General features: G+C 50.5%; 8 protein-coding genes across 9 annotated transcripts; 2 read left to right on the top strand and 6 right to left on the bottom strand.

Moving 5' to 3' along the window:
• Positions 1-18: 18 nt before the first annotated feature.
• LDX57_007258 (class I SAM-dependent methyltransferase) lies at positions 19-1,688 on the bottom strand (the record flags this gene model as incomplete). Its single annotated transcript, XM_046088979.1, has 3 exons — positions 19-480; positions 584-1,300; positions 1,647-1,688. The coding sequence occupies 3 exons, from the start codon at positions 1,686-1,688 to the stop codon at positions 241-243; spliced, it is 999 nt and encodes a 332-aa protein (XP_045944949.1). The 3' UTR covers positions 19-240.
• A 785-nt stretch (positions 1,689-2,473) lies between these two features.
• Positions 2,474-6,579, bottom strand: LDX57_007257. Of its 2 annotated transcripts, XM_046088977.1 has the most exons (3): positions 5,741-6,579; positions 5,140-5,669; positions 2,474-5,043 (listed from the first exon to the last, which is right to left on the bottom strand). In XM_046088977.1, the coding sequence occupies exons 1-3, from the start codon at positions 6,557-6,559 to the stop codon at positions 3,273-3,275; spliced, it is 3,120 nt and encodes a 1,039-aa protein (XP_045944947.1). In that variant the 5' UTR covers positions 6,560-6,579; the 3' UTR covers positions 2,474-3,272. The 2 variants fall into 2 exon arrangements, with proteins under 2 accessions (XP_045944947.1, XP_045944948.1); XM_046088978.1 differs by having other exon boundaries at positions 5,140-6,579.
• A 3,502-nt stretch (positions 6,580-10,081) lies between these two features.
• LDX57_007256 (putative mitotic spindle checkpoint protein (Mad2B)) lies at positions 10,082-11,130 on the top strand (the record flags this gene model as incomplete). Its single annotated transcript, XM_046088976.1, has 2 exons — positions 10,082-10,085; positions 10,148-11,130. 2 exons carry the CDS (start codon positions 10,082-10,084, stop codon positions 11,128-11,130), a joined length of 987 nt encoding a protein of 328 aa, XP_045944946.1.
• Positions 11,131-14,054: 2,924 nt separating this feature from the next.
• On the bottom strand, positions 14,055-16,218 carry LDX57_007255 (E3 ubiquitin-protein ligase RNF216; the record flags this gene model as incomplete). The annotated part of the gene is made up of 3 exons (XM_046088975.1): positions 14,055-15,235; positions 15,308-15,552; positions 15,611-16,218. 3 exons carry the CDS (start codon positions 16,216-16,218, stop codon positions 14,055-14,057), a joined length of 2,034 nt encoding a protein of 677 aa, XP_045944945.1.
• A 1,691-nt stretch (positions 16,219-17,909) lies between these two features.
• Positions 17,910-19,085, top strand: LDX57_007254 (uncharacterized protein; the record flags this gene model as incomplete). Its single annotated transcript, XM_046088974.1, has 1 exon — positions 17,910-19,085. The coding sequence occupies one exon, from the start codon at positions 17,910-17,912 to the stop codon at positions 19,083-19,085; it is 1,176 nt and encodes a 391-aa protein (XP_045944944.1).
• Positions 19,086-19,215: 130 nt separating this feature from the next.
• Positions 19,216-20,134, bottom strand: LDX57_007253 (putative sister chromatid cohesion protein Dcc1; the record flags this gene model as incomplete). The annotated part of the gene is made up of 3 exons (XM_046088973.1): positions 19,216-19,383; positions 19,459-19,625; positions 19,681-20,134. The coding sequence occupies 3 exons, from the start codon at positions 20,132-20,134 to the stop codon at positions 19,216-19,218; spliced, it is 789 nt and encodes a 262-aa protein (XP_045944943.1).
• Positions 20,135-21,172: 1,038 nt separating this feature from the next.
• On the bottom strand, positions 21,173-23,019 carry ANP1 (Mannan polymerase II complex anp1 subunit; the record flags this gene model as incomplete). The annotated part of the gene is made up of 4 exons (XM_046088972.1): positions 21,173-21,640; positions 21,705-22,024; positions 22,099-22,781; positions 22,934-23,019. 4 exons carry the CDS (start codon positions 23,017-23,019, stop codon positions 21,173-21,175), a joined length of 1,557 nt encoding a protein of 518 aa, XP_045944942.1.
• Positions 23,020-23,786: 767 nt separating this feature from the next.
• LDX57_007251 (glycosyltransferase family protein) lies at positions 23,787-24,901 on the bottom strand (the record flags this gene model as incomplete). Its single annotated transcript, XM_046088971.1, has 2 exons — positions 23,787-24,188; positions 24,266-24,901. The coding sequence occupies 2 exons, from the start codon at positions 24,899-24,901 to the stop codon at positions 23,787-23,789; spliced, it is 1,038 nt and encodes a 345-aa protein (XP_045944941.1).
• Positions 24,902-26,807: the final 1,906 nt, after the last annotated feature.

The raw sequence follows: 26,807 nt of genomic DNA, 5'->3' as shown, positions 1-26,807 counted from the left end.
GGGCAGTGGTAGTACATAGTCCGTATATGAATATCAATTGTCTCCAAGGATGAAGCCGTTGAAGTTGAACACCGCCTCGCTATATATACACCAGACATAACACCGGAGGGTATTCAAGAAATGCGAACAAAACAGAAGATGAAAACCGAACAGTAACCCTCCCCACCCAGATCCATCCATTTATACAACCGTCATCATCGTCGTGAACTCGTCGAATTCGTTGCACCTCAAGTCAAATCCCTACCCGTCGAGCGGCCGCTGTCCGTAGACATAGTGAAACAGGACGTAGCTATGATACGGGGAACTGAGCAGCTCCGCACGCACTTTGTTCACGTAGTTCTGGGCCTCTTCGAAGGTCCAGCCCAGCACACGAGTAAACAGAGCCAGCGAGTAGGGCTCGACAGCCTCGAAGGTCGTCACTTTGCCGACTCGTCCAATCTCTTTTAACCGGGGACTTTTGGGCCAGGAGCCGACGGGACACTGACTTGATTAGCATAGTCCAACCATATTATCATGTGGATTGGGATAGTCCGATAGAAAGAATGACACAGAAGGGGAAGTGAGCCAAAGGAGAGGAACCAACCTTATACACATCATCCGTCACATTCGCAAACCCCGCGTCACGCATCCACCCCCGCAAATGCGGCGCGATATTCATCCTCTTCCCGAACTGACAACTCGCCGTATCCAACTTCTCCTGCCAATCCGTCAACAGATGGCCCTCATGCAACGTGCCATCATCCGCCTTGAACCAGGCCTCGTACTCCTGGATCTCGATCCACCCGCCGGGCTTGAGATGAGCATAGGCCTGACGCAGGAACTTGCCCCAGTCGCCAATGGCGCCGCCCAGGGTACGGGCATGAATGTAGTCAAAGGCCTCATCGCGCGTAAAGGTCCAATCGCTCTCAGCGTCGTCGATGTGGAAGGAGCAGTTCGGGGGCGCCCAGCTAGGCTGGATGGGGCTGAGGTCGGTGCCGACGATCTCGACGTCCGGGAGGAGTTCGGCGATCTCCAGCGCCCAGATGCCGGTGCCGGTGCCGACGTCGAGCATGCGGCGCGGCACGCCGTGCTGGAAGATCGGGGCGCGGTAGAGGTCGCCGCCGATGAGCAGCTTGAAGAGGTGGTGCATCAGCGTTAGCCGGTCTTGCTCTTCCTCGTCGTTCGGCATGGGGTATTCGCCGTAGCGGTAGGCGTGGTAGCGTCGGCCATTCTCGTAGCAGTAGTCACGGACCGAGGAGGAGAGGGTTAGGTTGGAGTCGACGATCGATTGGGCATCGCAGAGGGAATCTTCATCGCTGGTCTGGAGGGGATGGGTTAATATGAGGAAATAAATTTTAATGGGGGAGAGGGGGGAAGGTAGAGGAACGGGAGGGGAAATGAATGAAGGAATTGCAATTTAGATGAAACGCCAACACGGGGAGAATGATGGTGATGATGATGATGCTGACATCCTTCAATTTGACACAACGTCAATCACAACCTTTTCTCCCTCTTTCTGATCCTCCAATCTCTCTCTCTCTCTCTCAATTCTGGAGAAGACCGATCCGAACTGGGTCCTTGTGGAGTGTACAAAAAGACGGGAACAAGAGGATACCCAAATTACTAATATATATACTTGTGGAGTAGAGAAGGATGATAGAACTTACATCCACCACAATATGTTCGTAGAGATTCGGTTGTTGTGGCATGCTCCCAACGACGGACGCAAGACTGCGCAAAGCGAAGGGCAGGAAGGAGGCGTGTGATCTAAGATCTATGATGTAAAACGGACGAAGAAATACAGAAGATCGAAAGAGAGAATAAGAGGGAATTAAAGGTAGAGAGGAAGGAGAAGAAGAAGAAGAAGAAGAAAGGGAGGGAGAATGCGAAAACACTAATTGACAGAAGAGGGGGGAAGAAAAAGAGGGAGGGACAGGAAAATCCCCCCCGTGGCATAGTCAAGTGAAATAGAAGATCGTCAGGATGCAACCCAAGGGCTCGAGTGACAGGGGTTCTGGTCCCGGCAGAGAGGGCGTCGGGTCGACGGCGGTGTGCGCCCAGAGCTCTGGTTCCGCCGGGGATGATTTTCCTCGTCCGTGCAGACTGATCAATACGATATTTGAATTAATTTGATATTATTATAATATTGAATAGAAGGAATCGTAGACTCCTCAGTATTAAAAATTGCATATGTGGCCTGCATCAATAATCTTCCTTCTATTGACTCGAACACACAGTGACTGTCCTGTTTATCAATTAATTGAATTAATTCTACCTAGGTATTCATTCCTGGTACCCATTCAGTCAACCCCCGCACGGCTGGACCCGAACAGGACGCGGTACCACCTTGCGAGACAACAGGCACAAGTCCTTACAATAACAAGATACATAGTATTGACCCATGCACCTCAAGTTACACACAGGTAGAAGTACAAACTCTCCATGGATGTACTGTACCAGGTCCCCTTGATGATACGACGCTGTCCTCCTCCCTGAGGACGCAAACCAACCCAACCCAACCCAACCCTCAGGATACTCGTACGTTTATTCATCCTTCGCTATGGACGCGAAACCCACCGCCTCCCCAGTGGCGCTTACAGATTCTAACAATTAATCTCGATAGCCTTGTGTTATTGGCTCGCTTGGTTCACCCGGTGCTAGCCTAACTTAGTCGGTCTAACAGAGGCTACCTAAGAGTCCGGTTAGGTTGTGTCTCCCAGTTCCCAGTTCCAGTTCCCGGTCCAGGTAATATCTGGGCTAGTGCACTGCGAATCCCTCTTCCCCCTCCTTCGGTTGCATGAGCGAAGAACCTACTTCTGAGTACACCGGAGTAAGCGATGGGGTTCGATCCCCTCTCCCCTCTTCGCTGAAATTACCCTGGAATACGGCATTCGGTCGCACCCTTGCTCAAGGGCTTTTTGAGCGATGCGTTGGCATGTACGGAGTGCCATTTACGGAGTAGACTGGACATGTCATGTTGGAAACTACCTAGGCTAGCGAGGTCCTAGATACGAACTACGCACTTGCTGTAGAAGGCCCAGACAAACACATCGCTGACCCATAGATACGGGCTGCCAAAATCACTGGTCTAAGCATCCATCCAAATACATACACATCATCAATAACCTTAATATGTTCATCGACAGCGATCTTCGTATTCTCTTCCCCAATGGTTCGGTTCCCCGTCAGATTCCGTCCAAGAATTCTGATGCATCAACCGTAATTAATCTATCCCTGCGTCATATCACCCGTCTTGGTATTCTTTTTTTTTCTGTCTCTCTCTCGTAATCCAATTAGCCCAGACTCTGCAGCTTCTCCTGCTCGGCCGGCGTCAAGGCTGCAAATAGTTGCTGGAATTCGGTCTTGGCAGATGCGTTGCGGAAGAAGTCCAGCAAAAACGCCTGCGTCTCGTCGTCACGCTTGCGCACGCCAAACACTCCTTCGCTGCCGCCTTCGCCAAACGCCATCAGCTCCTGTTTCGTCACCCCCAGACTCAGATCCAGCGTGTTGGCGGGGAGGTCCTCCCACTCGTCGTCTTCGTCGCTGTCCTCTTCCTCCAGCGCCGCCGCTGTCGCCGCGTCGATCTCTTTGCTGCCCGCCGCCGCCGCCAACTCCTCGACCAGCACCTTGACGATCTTCAACGGTGCCGGCACCGCCGTGTACTGATCCGGGTTGTTGCGCGTCTGCGACCGCGTCTTGATGCGACCGGTGTCCTGGATGATGAGGTCGCCCTTGACCTGGACCTGAGCCAATCGAGGATCTTCCAGGTTGTACAGCGTTGCCAGGGCGATGATGTTTTGCTTGATTTCGTCATACCCGGCGAAGTTGACCGAATTCTCCAGCCATTTGCTCATCACGATCGGCAGTCCGCTCTGCCCGCCAATGTCGACCTGCGCGAGGAAGTCCACCACCTCGCGCGCACTGATGAGCGTCAGTCGGGCGAAAACGAGGATCAAACTCTGGATGAATTGAGCTTGCTGGGCGGTCGCCAATCGCTGCGCCACGGCCCGGAGGAGCTGGGGCAGATAGGGTCCAAGTCTTTCGGAGCCCGCTTTCTCGACCAGTTCGGCCGCCAGCTGTCCGACCTCGGTCGCAGCGTTGTCGTCGACGGACGGTCCCAACAAGCGATCAATGATCACCAAGACAACCTCGGTGGCTTCCTTGCCGCTCTGAGGGTCCCGCCAGTTGACAAATTGGTTGAAGTCGTGCGAGAGCATGTGCCGAACGGCTTCCGTCGCGGGACGAATTAGTTCCGCGTCGGTCGAGTCCAGCAGCAATCGGTTCATCTTGGGCATGACGGTCTCCACGAATCCGGCCGGAAGGGGCTCGAGAGCTCTCTCCGCAAGAGCTCGCAAGAGATCCGCGGCAAAGTTTGTCAGCGCGTTCTCCTGAGTCAGGTTTCCAACGTCAATGGCCCCAGTCAAAGAAGGCAGGACCTTCTCGCAGAGAAGAACAAATGATTCGGGGCCCTGGTCTGCAATGGCATCGACCAGGTCCTCGAAGGCCTCGATGACGATCATGGTGAGCTGGAAATTGGTCGCGCCGTTGCTGGCGATGTTGAATAGAACATCAATGGCGATGGACGACAGAACGATGCTCGGATTGACCATGATCGTGTCGCGGAGCGTTTCGGCGAGAGTGACCTTGAGGTCGTCGCTGTCGGACGGTTCGCGGAGATCGTGCGAGGAGACAAACTCTGAAATGGCGGAGATGATGGAGTTCTGGAGGGGAATAGTGATGTTGGAAGACAGAGCCGGCAGCAGATCCTGCAGGGCGCGAATGCAAGAAACCTTCACGACTTCCGATGGGTCTTCGGAGATCGCCTTCAGGGTAGCCTCAAGATAAGACGCGGCGGTCGGCTGGAACGCCTCGCCGGCCACCTGGGTCAGGACACCCGCCACAAGGTAGCCGCGGGCTCTGAGAAACTCCTGCTCTTGCTGCATGGAGTAGTGGATGAGGCCGTTGAATCCATTTGCCAAGTCCGCAGAGATCTGTTGAGCGACCTCGCTGAAGTCCCGGAGCAGTTGGTTGAGGATGTACAGGGCCGATTCACGGGATTTCCACCTGTTGTGAGAGTTCTAGTTAGTTTCTCTTCACGCAATTATCTCCTCGAGTCTTGCACTTCGGTAGACAAGCAGGAACAGGGATGATGATCCTTACGTAGAAGAAGAGTCCGCAAAAACGGCAGTTAGGTATACTAGCAGACCCTCGACCGTAGTACCCTTGAGCCACTCGCCGAGCTTGATGACCAAGTCACCACTGCAGGTACGAGGTGTGTAGTTGGCGGTGACGGAAGTCTCTTCCGAAAGGAAAAGGTTGACATCAATGTCCCACAGGCCTTCTTCCTCGGACGTGATCTGGGCATATGATCCGGTCAACCTGAGAATCTCCGGCAGCCAACTAGAAGTGGTGACGGCCTGTCCGGCGTTCTGCAATTGCTGCTGCAGCTCTGCCTTGACCGGGGGTGCTTTCAGGAGAGTTTGAATCAAGTCCAACTCTTCCAGAACGAGGAAGTCGAGAGTGTATGGGAGCCCGTCCACGTCCTCCAAACGACCCTGTCTTTCGTCCTGAATATAGAACTCATGGTATCCTTTCTGGATATTCGTGAGCTCTGTCCAGATTGTAGAAAAGTAGATAGGACTTTGGGCGGATAGGAGACCGGGGAAAACCATTCGAATCTTCATCAGAGTCTGAGGGGAGGGAGGGATAGTTAGCACCGGGGATTGTATGGAATAAGCCAGAGTAGCAATCGAGAACTCACTTTCACCACCTGCAACTTCAAGCCGATCACACCCCTCCATTGGGAAGCGACCTGGGTCTCCTTCGCTTCTTCTTCCTCTACAGGAGCTTCGGGCAAGGGGGCCTTCAGCGTCGAGATAAAGAAAGGAGACCAGCCACCGAGCACTTCGTCCATGAACTGCTTGACGGCCACCTTGTGTTGTTCCAGGACCATTTCCAGGGTATCGAAGCACGACCGGAAGACGGCGACGGCCAAGGCGCGCAGCATCGGTCTTCTCGACTCGCTGGTGGCCACGTTGTAAAGCGACGAGACGAGGTCCCTGGCGACGTTGAAGAACTGCTCCTCGTTGAACCCGGTGTCGACTAGATCCAGGAGCACCTTCAAGGCACCGTGCAGAGCCCCCGAGGTGCTGTTGCCATCGTTGATGATCTGAAGCAGGGTCGGCAAGAGGTCCGGCCACTGTTCAGGAAAATCGGCGCTGGCAATCTTGCTGACGGCGAAACTGGCAGACGACTTGACCTTGCGCTCGGGGGTCTCGGTCACGGTTGCCAGGTCCAGCAAGACTCTTCGAATCTGATCCTTGTTGACATCGTTGATGAGGATGCGGCCCTTGAACTCGTCCAGGTTCGGGGACCAGGCGGCGGCAATAAAGGTACGCAGGACGGAGAGGGCGGACTGACGGAGGTTGGTGGGGACGGAATCGTGCGAAGCAATAGCGGCGAGAGAGAGAGGGAAGTTCTCGTTGGAGTAGAGACGCAGCAGTTGAAGCTCGGCGGCCTTTCTCGTATCGGCGGCCGGCGACTGCGTGTCGGCAAGGAGCGATAGGAGCTCTTGCTCCATAGTGGGAGAAGTTGTGGGGGAGACGTTGAGAGAAGAGACTTTGCTTATTGTTTACCAGCTGAATAAGAGGATTGGCCGGTCAGTAGTACCCAATGAAGCGAGTCAACGATAAAAAGACCCCTTGCAAATCCTATGCCGAAGCAGAGGAAATCAATGATAGCGGAACGAGGGGTGGGCCGGTCGATTAGTTGGTTGACATCCACGCGATTTGGGCGCGTCGAGAAGGAGGGGCAGACTTGAAGGCGAGCAGAATGAGGGAGGCGGTGAGGGACTGCGTTGGCCGGTCGGCCACGAAGGCGGTCATTCTGCTCTTTGTTCCACTTTTCACGGCGTTCATAAACTACCAGGGTTGTCCCTCCCAGAGAACCATGGTTAGGTCTGCTCCTGAAGATTACTGTTTTTCTGCACTTTGGGGGTTCTTCACCCTCACGAGACCCATAATTTTTTTTTTCATCAAAATTTTCGTTCTTGAACAAAGAATGGAACAATTAGCTTGATCATTAGTCATCTTCTCCAGGTGACCTCGAGTACTGTGTACACACTAACTAGTTACAGTAGTGTACAACAGTAAGGGCCCAAGCAACACCAAACCCAAGACAGCAAAAAGACACACCCGAGATCCGAAGGACGATCGGAAAGGAACTCCATGGAAAGGAAGAAGTGCTTAGTAGCGGGATGCTTACCCTCACGCCTGCATTGTACTTTTGGCGGGTTGCAGGACAATTCAACCCCAGATGCGATTCTCCGGGAGTTGCTCTGACGTAATGGTCGGATTCCATTCTTCCTTTTTGACGAGCCGATCAACACAGTGGCATAACTTTGCTCGGCGCAGGAGGGAGCTGCTCTGCTGCAGGCCATACGTAATTGACCACTTGGGAGGTCTTTGTAAGTTGATCGCAGGCGCTAAGAGGTCAAGGGCTGTGGGGAGGGGGAGAAGACACGAAGGGCGTTCCGGTAAGAGTTCTTCCACTCACGTTGCCTCGGAGAGAGGAAAATGGAGGCGAAAGTCGGGTTGGGCGGAGCACAAGGTACCATTTTTTACTGTGGTGCATGGATCGATCCAGGATCGTACAATCTACTAGTCTCTATCGCACCGTTATTTGGCAATTGGATTAGTATTGATTACTGAGTAGACAGTAGTAGATCCTACTACGTAGTTATTCGACCGGTGAGCTGGTCAGAAAGAAGACAACGCAGCCTTCTACGACATATGTAATAAAAGCGTTAACAGGTATGCAATGCCTGAGTCAGCAGGGCATAAATAATATCCTCATATTAATATAATGATTGAATATGCAAGGAGAGCGCGAACCCCGGCAGGGGAAGAGGCAACAGTGAAATTAAGGCTGAAGGCTAACACGGGAAAGACGAGTTAGAGCCAGCCAGATGATGCAATCGTGGACGGTTGGCGGTTTGGCAATTCGGGGTTGCTTCTTCCTTCGCATCCTTTTTAATCTCGACTCGCATTATTTTCCGTCGTGAAGAAAGAAGACGAGGACTACTCCCTACGTGTCGGCTTAGGTTTCGCTTGTGGCATTTTCGGTCGATGAGATGATCGGCCGTGTGAACTAAAAGCGCCTCATCCCACCACCCACTTTAAGTCGGTGGAGAAAGCCAGGGAAGCGTCCTGTAGGGGCATCTCTTAACGCTGGACCGGAGTACGGAGCAAGATGCATCTTGAGTCTTGACTCAAGCGATCATAAGTCTGATAATAGGGAGGACTCTGATTATATCTAAAATCTGAATATCTTCATACACCGTAGAGGATACTCGGAAGACCAACGGATTGACAGCCACGAGCACGATATCCTTCAGGCCTCCATCCTCGCTCATAAGATGATTGATTATTGATTTCATCCTCACTCTGACCGGAGTACATTTTAGCGTATCCGTGGCTGCCCCTCCGATAATTCCAGCTAAGGATTTTGCCTTACACAGGTACTCAGTTACCAGAGGAATCCTATGAAAAGAAAAAGAAATGGAAATAAAAACAAAAGGGAAAAAGAAAAAGAAATGAATTCTGCAGCGCACCCACACCCATGACGCAACCACGTGACGGGCGGGCAAACCGTGACTTGGGCGCCTTTTCCTCCCTCTTCTTCTTCTTCTGCTGGAGACTCTCCGTCGCCCGACAAGCCTTTCCCCTCCGAAGACTCTCTCTTCTTCCTCTCTCTCTCTCTCTCTCTCTCTCTCTCTCTCTCTTGTAGTATTTGCTTGGTCTGCGCGTTCTTCCCGCTCTCTTTATTTTTATATTTATTATATTGAATTATTTTGTGATTTCTTTTTTTTCTGTTCCTTGGGGGAACTTGAGCGGTCTTCACTGGTTGACTCGATTCTCCCCATAAAAACCAACGCGGCGGCAAAGCAGCAGCCCACCTTCTCTCCCTTCCCACCCCCAAAGGGTTGGTCTTCCCTGTCGTCTGCCCAGTTCACGAAAGGGAATTAAATTCATTTGGAATAAGCAAAAAACAACAAAACGACAAGGTATTATTTTTTTCTGATTGGATTTCCGTGAGGATTTTTCTCTCTCTCTTTTTTTTTTCGATTTCTTTTCTTTTTTTTTTTCTGCTCCTATCAAGAACAGAAGAAAGACGAAGAAGGTTTCCAGGAACAAAAACTTCCGAAAAGGAAAATAAAACTAAAAAGATAATCCGGGCAGGGTCAAGGGGAAAAAAAAACCTACCGTCGTGTCTCTACGCCTAGTTTCTCTTCTTTTGAAACCATCTGTCTATCTATCTCCGTCTATCTACATTCTACTATCCCAAGCAGACGCGGCTAAGACGATTCCACTCATGCTTTGAGGTTTGCTTGTGTTCTTTTTCGTCCACCCAACGTACGTCCGGTCCCTTCCTTACCTTCTATCCACTCTCTTCCCCTCCTTCCCGCCCTCATTCGCTCGCGCTCCCTTGACTCGCCCTCTCTCTTTCTCGCTCTCTCTCTCTCATCTCTCTCTTTCCCTCGCTTTCCTTTCAAACATTCGCTCCCGTTTGCTTTCCACACCACCTGAGACTCCTCATCTTTGGTGTTGCCCCCCCTCTCTCTCTCTCCCTCCCCTCCCCCCCCCCCTCTTCCCCCAAAATTTATCATCAGTCACTTTTGACATTTGCGACCCTTTTTTTTTTTATTTGCCTTTTTTCTTTTTTTCCTTTTTTCTCTCCCTTTTTATTCTAATTGTACTGTTACTTGATCCTGTCGCTACATACTCTTCTTCGATTGTCTGCCTTGTTCTTTCCTGTTCTTTCCCCTCCTCTCCCCCTCTTGCATATTTGGAATTCTGATATATTCTGTTCTTATCCTCATCAAAAGTTCATCTTTGGGGTTCCCTGTCTTTCCCTCCCCTCTTTTCGCACCGACGAAAAAAAAAAAATTTCCCCCTCCATTCACCCCCACTCTCCCTTGGTTTTCGTCCTTCCCCTCTTCCCTACATTGTCGCCGCATAAATAAAACAAGGGGAAAAAATCACTACTTGGAAAAGCGAGAGAGCAAAGAGCGAGCGAGCGAGCGAAGCCACTGTCATTTCTCATGCGTGGCAAGGAAAACCGTTGTTGACCCATCGTCTTGAAAAGGCAGAGCGATGATTAGCCTCAGGGTGGAACAGCACTCAGATTCTCCGAGATCCCGTCAATACCATCTTTCCCCTGGAACCGACGATACCAGAGCCTTCGACGGCAATGCCGATTGCCAGTGAGAGCACTACTGTCAACCCCGTTACTACCACCATGACAACATTTTCCGCCCCGGTCACCGCACCCAAATCGATGCCCAACAACCAGTCGGCGTTGGCTGCATCGTTCACCAATTTCCTCACCGTCTCGATACACCAGATTCTGTTCCTCCGGTCGGTCTACCCGCGAGCAACGTTCCTGCCCGTCCGAGCCTACAACTACCCCGTTCGCCAGTCCCGTCACCCGAAAGTATGTGACTACATCAACGACGCCTCGATCGCGGTCGGGACGGAGATTCTGAAAGGCACAATAACCGCAGTCAGTATCATCATTTCATCTCTCCGCACAAATCAGCCCCTCGAGCGATATGCCTTTGATCTATCGGGTTTCCCCCGCGTTGCCGCCGGAGAGATCAATACCACTTTTGAAGAGAGAAAGGAAGATTCATCCAAACCAGGTGTCCCCTTGTCAGAACGGGGCTCTGCTGCTCCGACGCCCGATCTCGAAGCCCAATTTCGCGCTTGCCTGGCCAGATTGGCCTCTGCCTGTGCGCGGTTAACGCCGCTTCCCCGGGACGATGAATTCAGCTTCACCGTCTGCATTGAAGTCCGGGAGGATGCTTTGCCTCCCGCCGGGACCACGACGGAAGAGCAAACCTGGATCGTGGCCGAGCCCGACAAGGTTCACCTACGGTCGTGCACCGCCCCTTACTCCGTGTCGAAGTTAAGGAATGGGGAGCCGCAACAACAACAACAGCCACAACAACCACCAACCAAGGTTTCGAACGGTCGCGCGAAGACAGTTCCCGTACGACGGGTAGAAGCCGGCGAACTTCGTCTAGAGCTATGGGTAGAAGAGGCACGACAGAAATTCAATGAACCGCCGGACTCGGAACATCCGCCTTGAATTGCATAATCGGGGTTCATCTGGTTTTTCTTTGATCGCCTTTTTCGAAACTCTCTATGTTCTTTTTTTTTCCCTTATGGAAATTCCTCTTATCGTTTCTGTCTGTCTAGTTCGAAGTTGTCCTCTTCTATTTTCACTCCAACATCTCTCTTCTTTTCTTTTTTTTTTTACTATCATTATCTTTTTCCTCCCTTTTTTTATCTCATTCTTGTTTTAGCGTGACCAATGATCGAACATACATGATGGATGAGGAAATTGGGAATTGTCGTCCGAAGTGAGCGGCGCAAATATATAAAATGGGGAGCGGACGATTTTTGGGACTCGCATGGCATTACATAGATTTGGTTATATCTTTTTTCTCCCTCCATTTTCTTTTCCTTGCCATTTCTATCTGTTTCCTCGTCACGTTCCTTTGATGCTCATCTTTTCCATCTTTCTTCACTATAAACTTTTCCCCCGCTTCTTTTACCACCTTTCTTTTGACTCATCATTTCTACCGAATTTTTTCTTTTCATTTTTGCCACGGAATGTTTCCATTTTTCATACCATCTCCTATTGTACTTTTCGTCTCCTTTGTTGAGTTCTCAAACATGATCCTAGCAATTCAACTATCAAGCATCTAGGTACCAAAGGCCGCCAGCGTTGTCGCTCCTCGTCATAGTGGAGATGGTTTTGTCGAATCCTGTCCGTAATTGATAATACGATCCCCTCCTTTTATTGTTTCGAGTTGGTTTGCATCTTCTGTGTTTTGCATTTCCTCGGTCACGTTGGGTTTCTTTCTGTCAATCTCATATCTAAAACTGTTCCATATCATCCATGCAGAAAGGTCTCTGTTCCATTGAATATGACTGATAATGACATGCAGTGTCACGAAACGTGCCGGTTAACGAAGGTGGAAAAGGAAGATCAAGGTGAATGAATCAACGCAGACGATCTACTCCCTGTGTACATGATTGTGTTGGACTCATATTCTAGAGATGGACTGCATAGAAGGATGCTGAAGAACCGTATATTCAAGGTACTTGTCCTGGGTATTCCTTCGGACTATATAGGACTACTACATAGATGTGAATGAATTTGTTTCTATCTATCTATTTATTTATCTAGATCAGGGACTGTATTTATCTTGTTCACAAGGTGTGTACTGCATGTACCTATGTAACTATATAGACCGGAACTTGGCCATACACCGTAAACGGTTTCATCTTCTGGATAATATGATAGTAGATAGATTGTATATAACAGACCCTAACGAAACGCCCCACCCCTCCCCGGGCATTCGAGAATATCACATTAAAGAAATAAATAGATAGTAAATTCTCTTCCTGGCTAGGGAAACTACTGACGTTAGGGAGTATGGAGCTTTACAAAGACCAACTAAACTAATAATAACTATACAGAGAAGAGAAGAGAGGCGAGGAGCGTTCGACCTCATTTCCCAAGAACTGGTTCTGGTTCTGGTTCTGGTTCTGGTTCTGGTGTTTGTTCTGGTTCTGGCTCTCTTGACTGTCCGATTCAGGAGGTCTCCCGGACACCTAGAAAGCAAGATCCAGGTCCTTCCTTTATTTACAGGAACAAGGTGAATAGGAGACAAAATATTCGAAGGAATATTATAGGCTTATCAATTGTCGATATACCTTGCCCTGCTAGGTTATTAATAATGCGATGTCCATTGTTAAAATCAATGTCTTATGTCTACCTACCTAGCAGCCTGTTGGAGTTGAGTTCACTTTGATAGTTTAGTTTAGTTATCTTGGTAGTAAAAGTCTAGAGTGGCACAAAGTGTGATAGAATAGAATAGGATAGTTAAGCTGATGGCGTATTGCTAACTACCTCATTGCTGATTATAGCTGCATACCTAGACGAAAGTGGTATACCGTTGAATGGCAAAACAGAGCTTGGAAGTTATGTGAAACGTACTATCTATTTTGCCGACAATACTCCTTCTTTAGTATCAGACCCGTCGGTTCTGTTACACTCCAATTGACTCGTCTAGTGACTTCGACGGAGTAGTAGCTCTAGATATAGGTATGGTATTCCTGTCAGGTGTAACCAGATGGGGGACTGATTCCATTCTAGGTGATATCTATAGCCATTTGTCTTCTTTTTTTTTTTTTTTTTTTTTCTTTTTCTTTTTACTATTATATACTCTACTTTTGGAGGTTATATTCGAAACAAACATCGATTTGAATTATCTACCTACCTACGGCTAGGAACCATGGAACGTGCATAATGTTTGAAAAACTTTCCAATTAGACAATGCGAGATGGATAAGTAATAAAAGCCACATCTCGTGCAGCATCGCAAAGACCAATGGAAAAGCTGAGATAGGTAGATAGGCTACCCAGTATCCCCAACCCGACTGGCCGACATAACAAGATACACACAGGACGAGTTACGACAAGGAAAAGGAAATTGTCAGAGTATGAAAATCACAGTCAGCTAAGGAAATTAGTAGAAATATGAGCTTTGAGGTCAAAATCGTCAACTTTCATCCCTTCCCTGAACGGGCAGTATTCATGCATGGACATTGGGTTCGTACTACAGGGCACAAATCAGAAAGTCGGGCTGACAAGGAACAAAACAAACAAACCAGGAAATCCGAGGATTGAGAGACCATTGAGAAAGAGGAACATAAAGCACGGATTCGACATGAAACGGAAGGAAGAAAGCCACGGCCAAAGACAAAGATATGGCAGTCATTGAAGACGGACCAGTTATCTCTTCCAAGGTGGGTTGCACGAACCCTTGTGCAAACCTTCTCTCCGTCGTGGTAAGAGTTTGATCGATGGCCACAGACGATGCATGTCAGATATTTGTAGCGACATGTTAGCTGGATGGGAGTGAGGCTGCTTGTAGAGTATTCCTAGTCAGTGAAACAGTGCTTGCTTGTTGGTATTCGATATACAAGACATAACCCTAACTCAAAGTGGAGGAAAACGAGGGGCTGGCGGGAGCGTGGGTAGACGTCCTGACCCAGTTGTGGTGAGGTCATATACATCAGCGCGAGGAACGTGCCGAGGAACCTGCTGCTGCGGAAACAGAAATTCAGGGTACTCGCCATATGCAGGCGGCAGGTCGCCAAAGTCGCCAAAACGGTTGAGCGCACGATAGTTCTCTGGTGCATCACCGGCGCGCAACGGTTGCGGGACTACGCCCATGCGAGCGGCTCGAACTTCTTGAAGTGCGCGCTGGATAGGTAAGTTAACCGGCGGCGCCGCAAACCTAGGTCGTGGAGCAGCGTTGGAGATTTTACCCGGGGTAGATTCGTGTATTAGGAGATCCTTCTCGGTCAAGTCGGGATTCCGGGAGAGTACCTCGGAAATGGTCGCTCTTTGAGCCCGCTCTACATCGTCCCGATGGCGGTTTTCATGACCATCGTGCGTCTTGCAGTATGAAGGGGCCCTCCCGAAATGGCCATAGTACTCTTGTGTGATGTCCTTTCTGCAAACATAGCACATGTTACAGCCGCACTTGGAACATTGCATTCTGTTGCAACCGTTTTCCTTGACAATCTTGACCTTGCACCTGGGGCAATTTCGAATGAGGGCTTCGCTCATAGCTTCCTCAACCGCATGACGCTCCGGGAGGCCTTTATCCTTTTTGGCCTCTAGACAGGTTTTCGGGATATGACTCTCGTCGTTGCATAGACGACAGCTGACTTTCTCACAGGAAGGGTTCTGGCAGTGGAATTCCCGATCTTCTGCCACCGGGCCGCAGATGGCTTTGAAATCGCAAAACGGACAACATTCGAGTCCTTCCAGGCCGGCTTGTTGGATCTCGTCCTCTTGTTGCAAAGAATCGAGCTTCTCCATCAAGGACGGTCCCAACGTTTGCTTCAACCGCGAACGATCAAAGTTCTCTTGACAGCCGCTAATGTCGAAACACTGCAGGCGCCACTTCATGAGTCCAATTTGAGTCTCGGCCGATTTACGTATGCAGGTAAAGCAGAAGAAATGAGCAGTCTCTCCTTCACAAGGCGTGGTTCTGTTCAACGGGGTGTCAATGTAACAACACTGACACTCTACTAGAGTACCAGCCTGAGCAGATTCTTCCTCGTTCCGCCTTTCCAGCTCCTCTTCTTCCACTCGCTGTTGTATTGTGACTACCACCAAAGTAAACGTTAGCTGGAAAGGCATGTGTTGAAGATGTTTCGCGGGGTGGGGGGATTCCCTACGTTTTTTCTTTTGCGCTTGTTGCTTTGCAGCTCCGAGCTCCGCCAGACCCCGGAAGTTATGGTATTTTCCTTGATCAAGAGTTCTCGGTTTCTTCAATCTGGCATACGGGATGTTGGAGTCGCCTGGAAACATTTCTTGAAGATATATGGTAAGATAAGCAGTGTAGAGACCTTTCTTCTCCGACATAACTTGGCGAATATGAGTGACGGGAACGCGCAGAAACTCCTGGCCTAGAACATCGCAGCTTTAGGGAATTGTCAGTGATCGTCAAGGTTTCAAGACAGCAGTTGTGGAAGACTTACGCTTGATGGAAGTATAAAGGATTATCAGCACCTACAGCAGCCTGCCTCCACTTTTCAACGCCATCATCTGTCTGTTCTAGCTTTCTTTTGGGTTTGTCCTGTTTAGGATAGAAATTCTTCGCCAGGATATACTCGATGAGCTCCTCCTTTACCCGATCAGAAGTGTCCACCACGTTGGCTCCGTCGTTCGAGGCCGAGGCTTGACGCGTTGCCAGGAATTCAAACACGTATTTATGGCTGATATCTGGAAATATCTCCAAGATTCCCGCCAGCAACCTGTCATCGGGTTTCGGCACAGAAACCGACGAATCGCGTCCTCCGTTGAATTGGGGGAGAGTGGGATGAAGGGCAGGGTCTAAGGGGAGATAATTGTCAACAGGAATTGCTGTATCCACGGTGGTGTCGGGAGCGCGGGTCCTTCCTCTCTTCATGGGCCTGGCGGTGGATAAATGGAAATAATCCGCGTCGTCGCCCATGGCAGATGTTCGCCCTCCGAGCCCCCAAGGTAGAAAATCATCCTCACCCGGCAATATGTAGTCGTCTCGAAGAGTTCCGCGGTTGGTCTCTTCACCCCGTAGGGCTCTATTACCGATGGGAATTTGGGACATTGTGAATGGGCTATGAAACACGAAAAAACGATTTGCAGTCGGCTTAGAGGAGATTGGTGAAAGGAACGCAGAGAACAGTGAGGTTATATGAGAAGAGGAAGACACAGTAGGGAGGGGGGTAGAGAAAGGCTCAGTATGATTAGTGAAAAGTAGCAGACAAGTTGAAGCAAATCAGAAGAGGGAGAACTAAAACGCAGTTAGATGTTCAGAGAGTTGCGAAAGCTGCGGATGAACAGGTCCATGGGCTCATTATGATGGTAGAAGCGGGATTATTACGACACGATGAGACCAGAGCGATCGAAGTGAAACCTTGACGGCTCAACAATCAACAACAAGCGACTGTAGAAAACTAGGATCAACTGAGAGAGAATATTGTGCTTTCTGGAGAGGTATATATCCTCTGAAAAGAAAGATAAGAAGAGGAAGAGCTTTCCAGCAGCCTGCTTGACCCCACCACTGTGCCTGATGGTCGTTGGTCCAATTTGGGTCGAGCTCCCTGCATGAATCCGAGGACCAGTCAGTTGCTTTTAAAAGGTCATCCAGGCCAACCCGGTTGTGGGCGTCAGCTATCCAATAGTGAGCAGGGCCAATTTCAGGGGCAGATAAGAAAGTGTACGTTCCATTTCTTGATCATCTTTCGTTTCTTTTCGTTTTTCCCGTTGCGGCCGGAAGATTACCCCGGAACGTCAGGAAGGTTCCTGCTCAGGTGACTGGAGTTCCCAAAAGGAGCCTAGCTCAGGGATCAGGTGTCCAGGGGAAGAGTTGAGGCTGGGCTTGTTTGCCGTGTACAACGTCTCGTCCAGATAGATGCATCTATCAGGAACGGGTGATCTATCAATTGAACAAACAGATGGATCATTTTCTCATCAATTTAGCATCAACAAATCACCATGATTCATCTGAAGAATTCGAATAGCGACAGCTGAGAAACTGCATCACGGACACTGCCATCCGTGTAGATAAGAGCGACAGAGCGACCAGGAAGGACAATGGAACTGGAAAGTAAACAGGAAAGGAAGAGAGTCCAAGCGGGGATCGACAGATGCACGTGAAAGACAGAACGGCAGTACCCCACCGCCTGCCAGACGGGATAACCTGCCTTACTTCCATTGTTAACCGCTCGAAGAATGTTCAGATGTTAAAGCTGGGCACTTTTCCGCTTGACCAAGGCTCTTATCGAGTCATCGACGCCCCTTGCGTCTCCCCCGCAGCCGCCTCTACGTCACGAAGACCCCTAACGGCAGGTACAACCAACGGTAAGGCAAAAGATGCCGGGGCGGTCCCAGGGTTGGGTCGCTTTCCATCGCTTGTAATCGGCAGGGCGTGCCAAAATTACAAATAGAAACACCGCCTGTGGAACATGCATCCGGTCAGCTTGTTGCTTCTTCTTTATCATACTTGATCTCTCCGCCCGACTTCCCCGACGGTTGTCCTGTGATGTATGGCCGCTAATGCTGGTATCTGCATGTAACATACTGATATAATATCGATCCGTCTTAATATATATACACCCCTGCTATCTGTTATTCCCTCTCACTTCTTGAGCTTTGTCTTTCGCGGTCGTGGTTGTTTTTCTTTTTGCTTTCCACGCCAGTGCATTGGGAGACGTTTGATCTGTTGACACTTGCTATCGCGTTACCTCAAGACATTCGATTCGAGGGAACCCAGTACCTCGTGACCAATAAACCATCATGATCGCCTCTTATCCTGACGCCACGGTCCTGCCAAACGGCGTCTCGCCAGAGTTGGTTCTCGTGCCAGCCTCGCCGGAGGAACGCATCGAATCGATCAAGCTGAACAGTGCTGTATGGAAAGGCCGATTCGATATTGAGACGTACATCGGGCGAGAGGATCATCTGCTTGAACAGCCTTTGGTCAAAGATGGATTAACCTGCTGGATCCTGGTTGACCGTCATGAACCCGAAGGACAGCGGACAATCCTGGGCTCGTGCGAGACGTATGTGAAAACGGCAATGCTAGCGCAAGACGGCGAAGTGAACAACGTCGCCTGTCATGGCGTTGGGAGCGTATATTGCCGGCCGGAATTCCGAGGCAAGGGATATGCGAAGCGAATGCTCCAGGAGCTGAGCATCATGCTGGACAAATGGCACGACAACAAGGCAGTGAACCGATCAGAATTTAGCATCCTGTACTCTGACATCGGGAAGACTTTCTACGCCCAATTTGGCTGGAAGCCGTTTCTATCCTCGCACTTTGATCTTCCACCGATCTCCAAGGCTGAATATGACCTGGTTCTTGCCGGAGTCGATTTGCCCAAAGCGGAACCTTTGTCTGCCCACGACGTGCAGCGGTACGTGTGTAATGACAAGGTTCTATCGGACGAGCGCGAAGTGCTGCGAGCCGCTTCTCAGAACTCTCCTGGCGCTAAAGTAGCAATCGTTCCAGACTTCGACCACTTCGAGTGGCACTGGGCTAGAGAGGAGTACTGCGCTGAAAAGCTCCACACAGATAAGGGTATGCCTCTCATCAAGGGCGCTGGCGATACCAAGTCTGGGGTATACTGTGTCTGGAACAGGAACTTTGGTGCGACCCCCGAGGAAAACACGCTGTACATCCTGCGATGGGTATATGATGAGCCAACGTCGCCGGCAGAGGCTGAGACAACCACCAAGGCCATGGCTGCGATATTGAGACGCGCTCAACTCGAGGCATATGAATGGAACATGGCCACGATCGAGTTTTGGAACCCGACTCCCTTGCTGGAGAAGGCAGTTGCTCTCCTGGACCCAGCTGCCAAGGTGGTCCACCGGGAGAATGATAGCATTGCTTGCTTGAGATGGAATGGTACCAAGCAAGGAAAGAAAGACGTGGAGTGGTTCTTGAATGAGAAGTTCGCTTGGTGTTAGACTCGCTTCCTTCACTGGAGTACCAGGGACTTTTCTGTTCACGGTGTTGGTGACTTATTTGGCTGATCATAGATTGCGTTGAACATAAGAGATGGTGCGTTAGCCACCGAGGCCCGAGTTAGGATTTAAACTAGTGTTTCTGTCGCTTCTGGTTCTTGAACAGTTCGTGCCAATTCCGGGTCTTTTTGGCTGCCGTCGCAGCGCTGGCGTCGGTCGAGACATTCTTCTTCGCCTTTTGGCGATCCTGTTCGTTGACGAAGCAGATAGTGGTGAGCTCGGGATGTTTATATGAGATTTCCTGCAAGAACCCTCGTGTTAGACTTGATTATAGCGAATATATCATTGAACCAAAACGAAGAACATTCCCACTCACAGTTAGTTTCGATAGCTTGACCTCATCCTGCCAAGACTCAGGCAGATGGTTTCTCCATGCCTTCAAGAAGTCATCTCGCCCGATGGCAGCAGCAGACGTCGGCGCCATAGCCTCCAGGCACGTTTCGCCGACCCATCGCGCGCAGGTCGTCTTGTCGATACTTGCCCCTGTTCATTCCAAGTGTTCAGTAGACATCCCCAACATTGCCTTTTCAGAACTTACACTTCATCTTCGACCCATCCAGCAACCGATCTCGCTCAGACCCTGATTCACAAACCCTCCTCACAACCGCCTCAAACAACGGCTGCGGAAACGGCTCCTCACCCCTCTCATCCAGAACCGACCTCCACAGATCCGAGACCAGGAACTGTTTCCCCAGATCGATCCCCTGGAGCACCGAGCCCTCAACCACCCGCTTCCACACATCAACCTTGACCCTCGCCGACGGCCGCCAACACCAGCCCTGACCCCCCTCTGTCTCTGTCCCACCACGCGGCCGCACAAACGCACAAATCTCAATCCAGCCTTGTTCACACTGCCCCGAACTCACAGGAACATCAGCCAACACCCGCTGCAGGACCTCCTGCCTCTCAATCGGATCGATATCCTCCTCATCCCCCTCGTGGCCCTCCGTACCAACCCCCTCACTACTCACAACATCATATACACCCAGCATCCTCTCTAGGAACGGCACCGCCGAAAACCCCTCGGCGGGGGTATGTAATTCCAGCGTCGACCCGCATTTCGAAACAGAGGTGACGGTCTCCACGAGGCCCAGCTCATCTTGATCTCCGCCGACGATACTGATATCGCCTCGTTGTACGCCGCCGGAGCTAGGTCGGACGACGAGCAGGGAGTTTGAGGATTGGACTTGGCGGATGCGGTAGGTTTTTGTTGCGGTGCAGAGGTTGACGAAGTCGCGGGTTTCTTCGGTGGTTGTGTTCGTGTTGGTGTTCGTGTTTGTTGTTGAGGAGAGGGATGGGGAGGGGGATTTTAGTTCGAGGCTGTAGAGAGTTGAATTGAATGGTTAGTGGTTCTCTTTCTGCTGGGTAGGGAAATGGACTGCGTTGGCGATTGGGAACGTACGTGGGCGGGTTTTTGGATGTGAGCTGCTCTGCTAGATCCGGGGGTAGTTCTAGCAATCTGAATCCCTGTTGCGGGGTCGTGTGTGTGAATAGAATGCTTCGCGCAGCTTGAGTCGACATGGTGGGTGATTGGCGAGTATGTCTGGTTCTGACTTGGGCGTTGTTTGAGCAGACAGGAGGAGAAAGCTATCTTATCCGTTCCGATTGAGGCAAAGTAATTTGAACGCGCTACGCGTGAGGACCGCACGGGCCACTGCTTATCGCTCTGATATCTAGATTCTATTCTATTACTATAGTAATTCCATTTACTGTAGAAAGCTGATGAAAGTCATCTGTTTGTCTATCTATAGCAATACATCAGTACAGAGAATAAGAAAAATAAAACCCCCCCTAAAATGAGCCATGATTCCTTTTCACCACACCCAGAATATTAACCAATAAACCCCATGTAAGCAACCAAACACTCCCCCTCGAATAAACATTTGTTTTCATAAAGACAACAGCTACCCTGTGACCAGCACAGGATAGATGCAAGTTTCTGCAAAATCAGGTGGTTTAGCCGTTGTCGACTTTTCGACTTCGGTTCCTTCACTCAGATGAGGGAAGATCTAAACCCCTCAGGGTTTGGTTTATTCATCGTCTAGAGTATCCACACGTCCCTTGGCCGGTTTGATGGCCGGAACCTCTTCGGAGTTTTGGATGTCATTGCTCTTCAGTTGATCCGGCGCCTTCTGGTCTTTGGGATCTTTCAAGTCCTTCGGGTCTTTCTGCTCGGGCGCCTCCTTTGCGGCAGCTTTGTTCCCAGGTGATTTCGTGTCCTCGCTGGACGCAGGCTCTGAAGCTTTCTGCTCCCTCTGCTCCTCTTCGATCGAGTCACGGACGAACGCATTGTCGATCTCCCATTGGGTCCTGGTGTCTTCGAACATATTCTCATGACGTTCCTTCCGTTCGGCCTGTTCCTTTTCTTCTTTCTCGCGGGCCTTTCGCTCTTGTTCCATTTCCTCCATGTGTCGGAGATCGTCTACACTGGGCTCGTACAGATGCCAGATGGTGTAGTGCGGCAAGCCGATGACAGAGAATCCCATACGTTTAGCCATCTACTCGGGGTTAGCATTGAGTGACTTGTGAAGATCACGAATGGCGGGAGAGCCCTAGTCTTACCTTGCCGAAACCCTCGGTTTCTGCGTGCTTCTCGAAGCTGAAAGCCGGGAAATGGACTCCGGCACGGAATACTCTCGCTTTCGCAAGAATACTGACGCCACCGACGCCGTCTAACTCCATTTCCATATCGCCGTCGCCGTACGGATCGCGTAGGTAGGCCAAGTGAGGCCGCCATGTTGCGTACTCGGCATACCCTTCCACGATCACTGCATCTTCATCCAACGTTTCGGCCAAGGCCAAGGCCGTATCTGATTCCTGCCAAGAGTTTAGGTCGTAGGGTTGTTCTCCGCCTAGCCAGTCGGGCAAGGGTCGCCAAACATCTGATAAACCATGATTAGATAAGGGAGATAAAAGACCGAGGTTTAAATCCTCCTCAGGAAAGCGGGCCACTTACTCGGCACAATAACATCCTTGTCGTGTCGCATAAGATCTTCTATAATAGTAGACGGCGCCGTCTGGACATCGGCGTCTCTCCAATAAACCCAGCTGTGAGTCGGACGAAGAGTGGCACTCAGAAGCCAATTCCGTGCCTGGGCCATCAGCTTTCTTCGCCCCGCTTGAGCAGCAAAACCATGTCTGCTTTCTACGTCCTGCGTGACCTTCTGACCGAAATCCTTTTGAATGACCGAAATCTCGCCAAAGGTCATTCTGGGATCGGCGTCGTTCTGAAGCTCGTCCAGCATGCTCGACAACATCTCTAGTGTACCGTCCTTCGAGTCCGAAACCAGGAAAGCCAGGTCTATGAGGTTGTGCGGGTACGTCAGATTCCGGAGATGCGAAAAGAACATTGGCAGATGCGACGAGGCGTCTCGGAGAGGCGTGCACATCAGAACACGCTCTTCATTTTCCCAGCCACTTCCGGTGCCCTGCGTCTTGGATAGATCGTAATATCGCGTTGTTTGAATGTGTAGGTCGTCGCTGGATGAGACCAGCCCGAGGGAAAACGCTGGCAGCAGTGCAGCCCGCCAGGACGGGAATATTAAGACCAAGAGGAATATCGAGATACCTCCGAGGAAACATAATCGGTGGATGAGTTGTCTTCGTCGTCGCAGGGCAGGTTGGGGACGCGGTTGGAAACTAGCGAGTGGTTTCACGAACAAGTCAGTGGAAGGGACCTCTTGTATTCTTGGAAACGATAGCGCGATCAATTAAGATGCGATGCGACCCATCCGCTCCGAGAGAGTACAGGAACAAGTGGACGCTATGCGACAACATTCTGAGCCACTTACCGATGAGGAGAGATCGAGAAGGTACCGCCCTGCTGCCCCCGAGGGTAAGCAGCGTACCCGTTAGCAAAGGCGTGATGCCTATTCATGGCTCCAGGGATAGCAGCATACGCTGCTGGTCAGCAAAACCCGTACACAGACACTTTGCAGTAGACCCTGGATCCCGCCGAGACAGCCCCAGGCTTAGCTCCCTCCAGAACTTCGCACCGAGAAAAGCGGGTTCAGAGGCGGACGTGGTAGGAGATGGCGATCAAGTCGGATGTCAGGGGATCGCAGGGTGCGCTGAAGGGACAGATAACCAAAGAGCGAGGCGGTGGTGAACTCCAGGGAAAAGGGAGAGAAACGAATGGCAGGCGACCGGGATCGTATGTAACCTGGGATTGCGTCGGCAGGACGTAGTCTTAGTGCAGGGTGGCCGGCCAAAGCGCCAGGTGGAAAGACGTTGGATTCTCGACCGATGGACTCCGCCTCCCGCTCGCCGAACCCGGAAATGAACTTCGCCCTTCCTCCCGTTTGCGGTCTGTTGCGGTCATCCATCCGCAGTCGATCCTTGGAAATCTTGGGAATTGCTACTTCGTACTTTATCGATCTCTTGCGTGCTGATACGATGCTCTGCAATCATTGGTGGTATTTTACTCGGTACCAAAAAAAGAACAAGAATGCTGCCGGTCATCTATTTACAAGACCCTGAAACAATCCTATCCCACAAAGATAATTTCCCATGCACATGCAATTCCCAGACCAATACAAGACCAAAAACTCCCATGAAACAATGCTGAAAATGCTGATTGACCTTATCCCAGAAAGAAGAAAACCCCAACAGACCAGAAAACCAAATAACTTTTGCCTAGTAGCTTCACTGCGCAGTCAACCGCGATATCCGTGACTCGGGCGATCCCATCCCCTTGATTCCGATCTCGACTTGTCGCATTACTTTTTTGAGCAACGCATCCATCTGCGCGGGGTCTCGCAATGTCGGGATTACGGACCCGGCTTCGTATTCGCTATCCAGAATGAAGTATCGCTCCCTGCCCCAGTTCTCCACAGTCTCCCGTTGGAAGGCGATTTTGGCGATGATCTTGGCCGGTACCGTGGCCTTGTTGATGGCACTCTTCGAGAACACTCGCAGGAATGGACCGAGTCCAGATCGGGTTTGGTGGGCCATGCGAACCGATAGAGGAGCGGCGGTTGTGAGGTGGTTCTCACCCGTCAATGCGCCGGGGTCGAGGGTAAAGATATTGAGTGCAATGCTGCCGGTCTAATCGGGTCGAACGTTGGTTAGCGGGCGCGAAACTAGGACAGTAGGGAAAGATACAAACAAAGCGGGCGGCTCACCAGGACCAAACTCCGACGCAACGCATACATGGCGGCACTCATCAGCAGTTTGCTGCTTCCATACCGAATATTTCCATCCTTCGCACTGATGGGCGACCCGGGCCGTTGACTCGGGTCGCTGAGGTCGTGCTTCTCGAAGTAGTCCAAGGATCCCTTGGACATGGAGGCACATCCGATGTTGATGACCTTCGCTCCGCCATTGGGGGTGCCGTCGCCGGCCCGGAAAGCCTCGAGCAGGGTGACCGTCAAGAGGAAGGGGGCAATACTGTTGGTCTGGTATACGGGGTCGTGGCCATCCCGAGTTGCTTGATCAGCGATGTACGAGGAAACGGCGGCGCAATTGATCAGCAAGGTCACCGGCGGGATTTCCTTGCTCTGGACTCTCTCGACCGTGTTCTGCGAGAAGCTGACCACGGAATTGAAATTCGCCAGATCAACTCTCAACACCTCGACGGACCTTGGCCCGATCAATCGGAGCTTCGCCGTTAGTTCCTTGACACTATCCGATCGGATATCCCGGGCAAGCAACATCAGATGCACGAACGGCTGTGCTTTGGCGATGGCGATGGCGACCTCGGATCCGAGGGACCCGTTCGCCCCGGTGATAATCGCCGTTCCATGAAGTGTAGTCGCCATTGGGATGGATTCTCGAAGTCTTGAACAAAAACACTGAAACGACCGTTGCAAGTAGAGGGAAAAAGGATATCAAATATAGAGATACGGTGCCGGGTCAACCGAGCATGCTCCGTAAATATAGTAATATGATGCGTGGGAACCAAGCCCCCAGGACGATTTGAAATATGGAAGCAGGGGTTCAGATATCCGATATGTCGAAACGATGGTGGAAGGAGATATACAAATAGGAGGGGATATACGAAGGAGATCAGGGCATAATGTCCTCGAAGGAAAAAGAAAGTAAACAAGCCCGCAAGCCTCGGGCAGCCCAGCGAGGAAATAAGAAAAAAGAAAGCCTTAAGGGGGGTAAGAAAAAAAAAGGCAGAATAAAAAAAAAGGAAAGAAAAGAAAAAAACGAGGGGATGGGAGAATTCAAAATCAAATTGACAGCGCCGCAGCCAAGGCGATCTGAACCAAGATGCGCCAGACCAGTCCAGAGTGGCAGAGACCAGAGTATGAGTAAAAGAAAAAAAAAAGGTTATGGAAACAGGAAACTAGGAAAAGCCAACCGCACTGAAACTTCAAGTGGGGGCATTCGGACGTGGTCCACTTGGGACGCTTTATAAAAAAAGAAATGGGACGGCGACTACAAGAAGATGCGTATTCTGACTGGATTCGGAGTCAAAGATGACTGTCAGTGTCAGCCTGACAAGCGAAGGACAACCCGATCGCTGATCGACGGGAGAGGCTGAGGTTAATTCCCAGCTATACGAAGTCCATTCTGTGGATGTCTACGGAGTTACTACTCTTTATATCGCAGTACTCGGTAGTTTCCGTCAACTTCTGGGAAGGAACGAAAAAATGAAATTCCCTACGGATGCATTAGTTAGTGACCTGCCCTGTGGAGGCAAGAAACATGATCCAGGTTGGAAGTGCAACGATCTCAAAGGCGACCTGTCGTACGGCTGAATGTCTCTCTCTCTCTCTGTGAATTTACGGCGTAGTTTTATTTAATCAATTTACCTGATTTACTCTTTGTTTTCTTTTCCTCACCCTTTTTCCTTTGTTTCGGACCCGAGAGCTTTCCCATCCCCCGGTACTTTCTTCCCAAGAAATCCTCGTCGTTCTAGAACAACAAGACGCCATGCTCCAGATGCAGCTTCTCGTGTTTAGCGGGGAGGCGATCGCTAGTTTTTCCCTCTGATGGCAGAATTGGGGATCTGAAATTCTCCTCGGTATTCTCCGATGCCGTCTTCTTACTGGCATGGCCGTTCTGGTATAATTGCCAATTGGCCCAGCATATGACGTACATTCAATTCTTAGATGTTGACCAATGTTCCGTCGAACCGAGAGAGAAAAAACAAAAAGAAATGTAACAGAAAGACAAAGGAAACAAGAGGGGCTGATGAGAATGTCACCTTGGGATTCTTCTGTTGACAGACTCAGTACACCGTATGCAGTATACACACTTTGCAGGATCTCGGTCAACAAAGGCGTCATAGACTACGGAGATCACTAGACCCTCGCATAATAATGGTTCTTGGACCATTCCAATAAATCGACTGACTAGTGACTACTGACTAGTATTAGGGAACTACGGACCGCCATCAGACTAGCATCTCCAACCGACCAGGGTAGCACGAAAAGCTATTTAGTGATGTGAATCAGCTTACCAACCATCAGCCCACAAGGTCAGCTCAGATCTCGTTATTTCTGACTCGGAAGACGGAGGCGAGACGGAGGGGAAGAAAGAAAATCACAAGAAAAGACACGTCAATGCGCTGGCCTTTTAGGCTGTTAGCCTGTTCCATCTCCTTCCCTAACTCTCAAGTATGTTGAGAACAGTAAGACACTGTGGAGCTCTCGGGGGTTAAAGAGGCCCAATGAGCCAACATTGCTGAGACGCATTCTGATTCCACACGTGGTT

This window comes from Aspergillus melleus (assembly GCF_016097325.1).
Source record: "Aspergillus melleus strain CBS 546.65 chromosome Unknown contig4, whole genome shotgun sequence".
NCBI lineage: Eukaryota > Fungi > Ascomycota > Eurotiomycetes > Eurotiales > Aspergillaceae > Aspergillus > Aspergillus melleus.
Note: the sequence above shows the minus strand (reverse complement) of the source record. Positions and strands in the feature narration are given on the sequence as shown.

Bases quoted from the DNA above. Each gene is read 5' to 3' on its own strand.
- LDX57_007257 (XM_046088977.1), bottom strand. From the start codon at position 6,559: ATGGAGCAAGAGCTCCTATCGCTCCTTGCCGACACGCAGTCGCCGGCC. The intron at 5,670-5,740 runs GTGAGTTCTCGA...CCCTCCCCTCAG, and splicing joins TGAAGTTGCAGGTGGTGAAA to ACTCTGATGAAGATTCGAAT. The intron at 5,044-5,139 runs GTAAGGATCATC...CTCTCACAACAG, and splicing joins TTTGCGGACTCTTCTTCTAC to GTGGAAATCCCGTGAATCGG.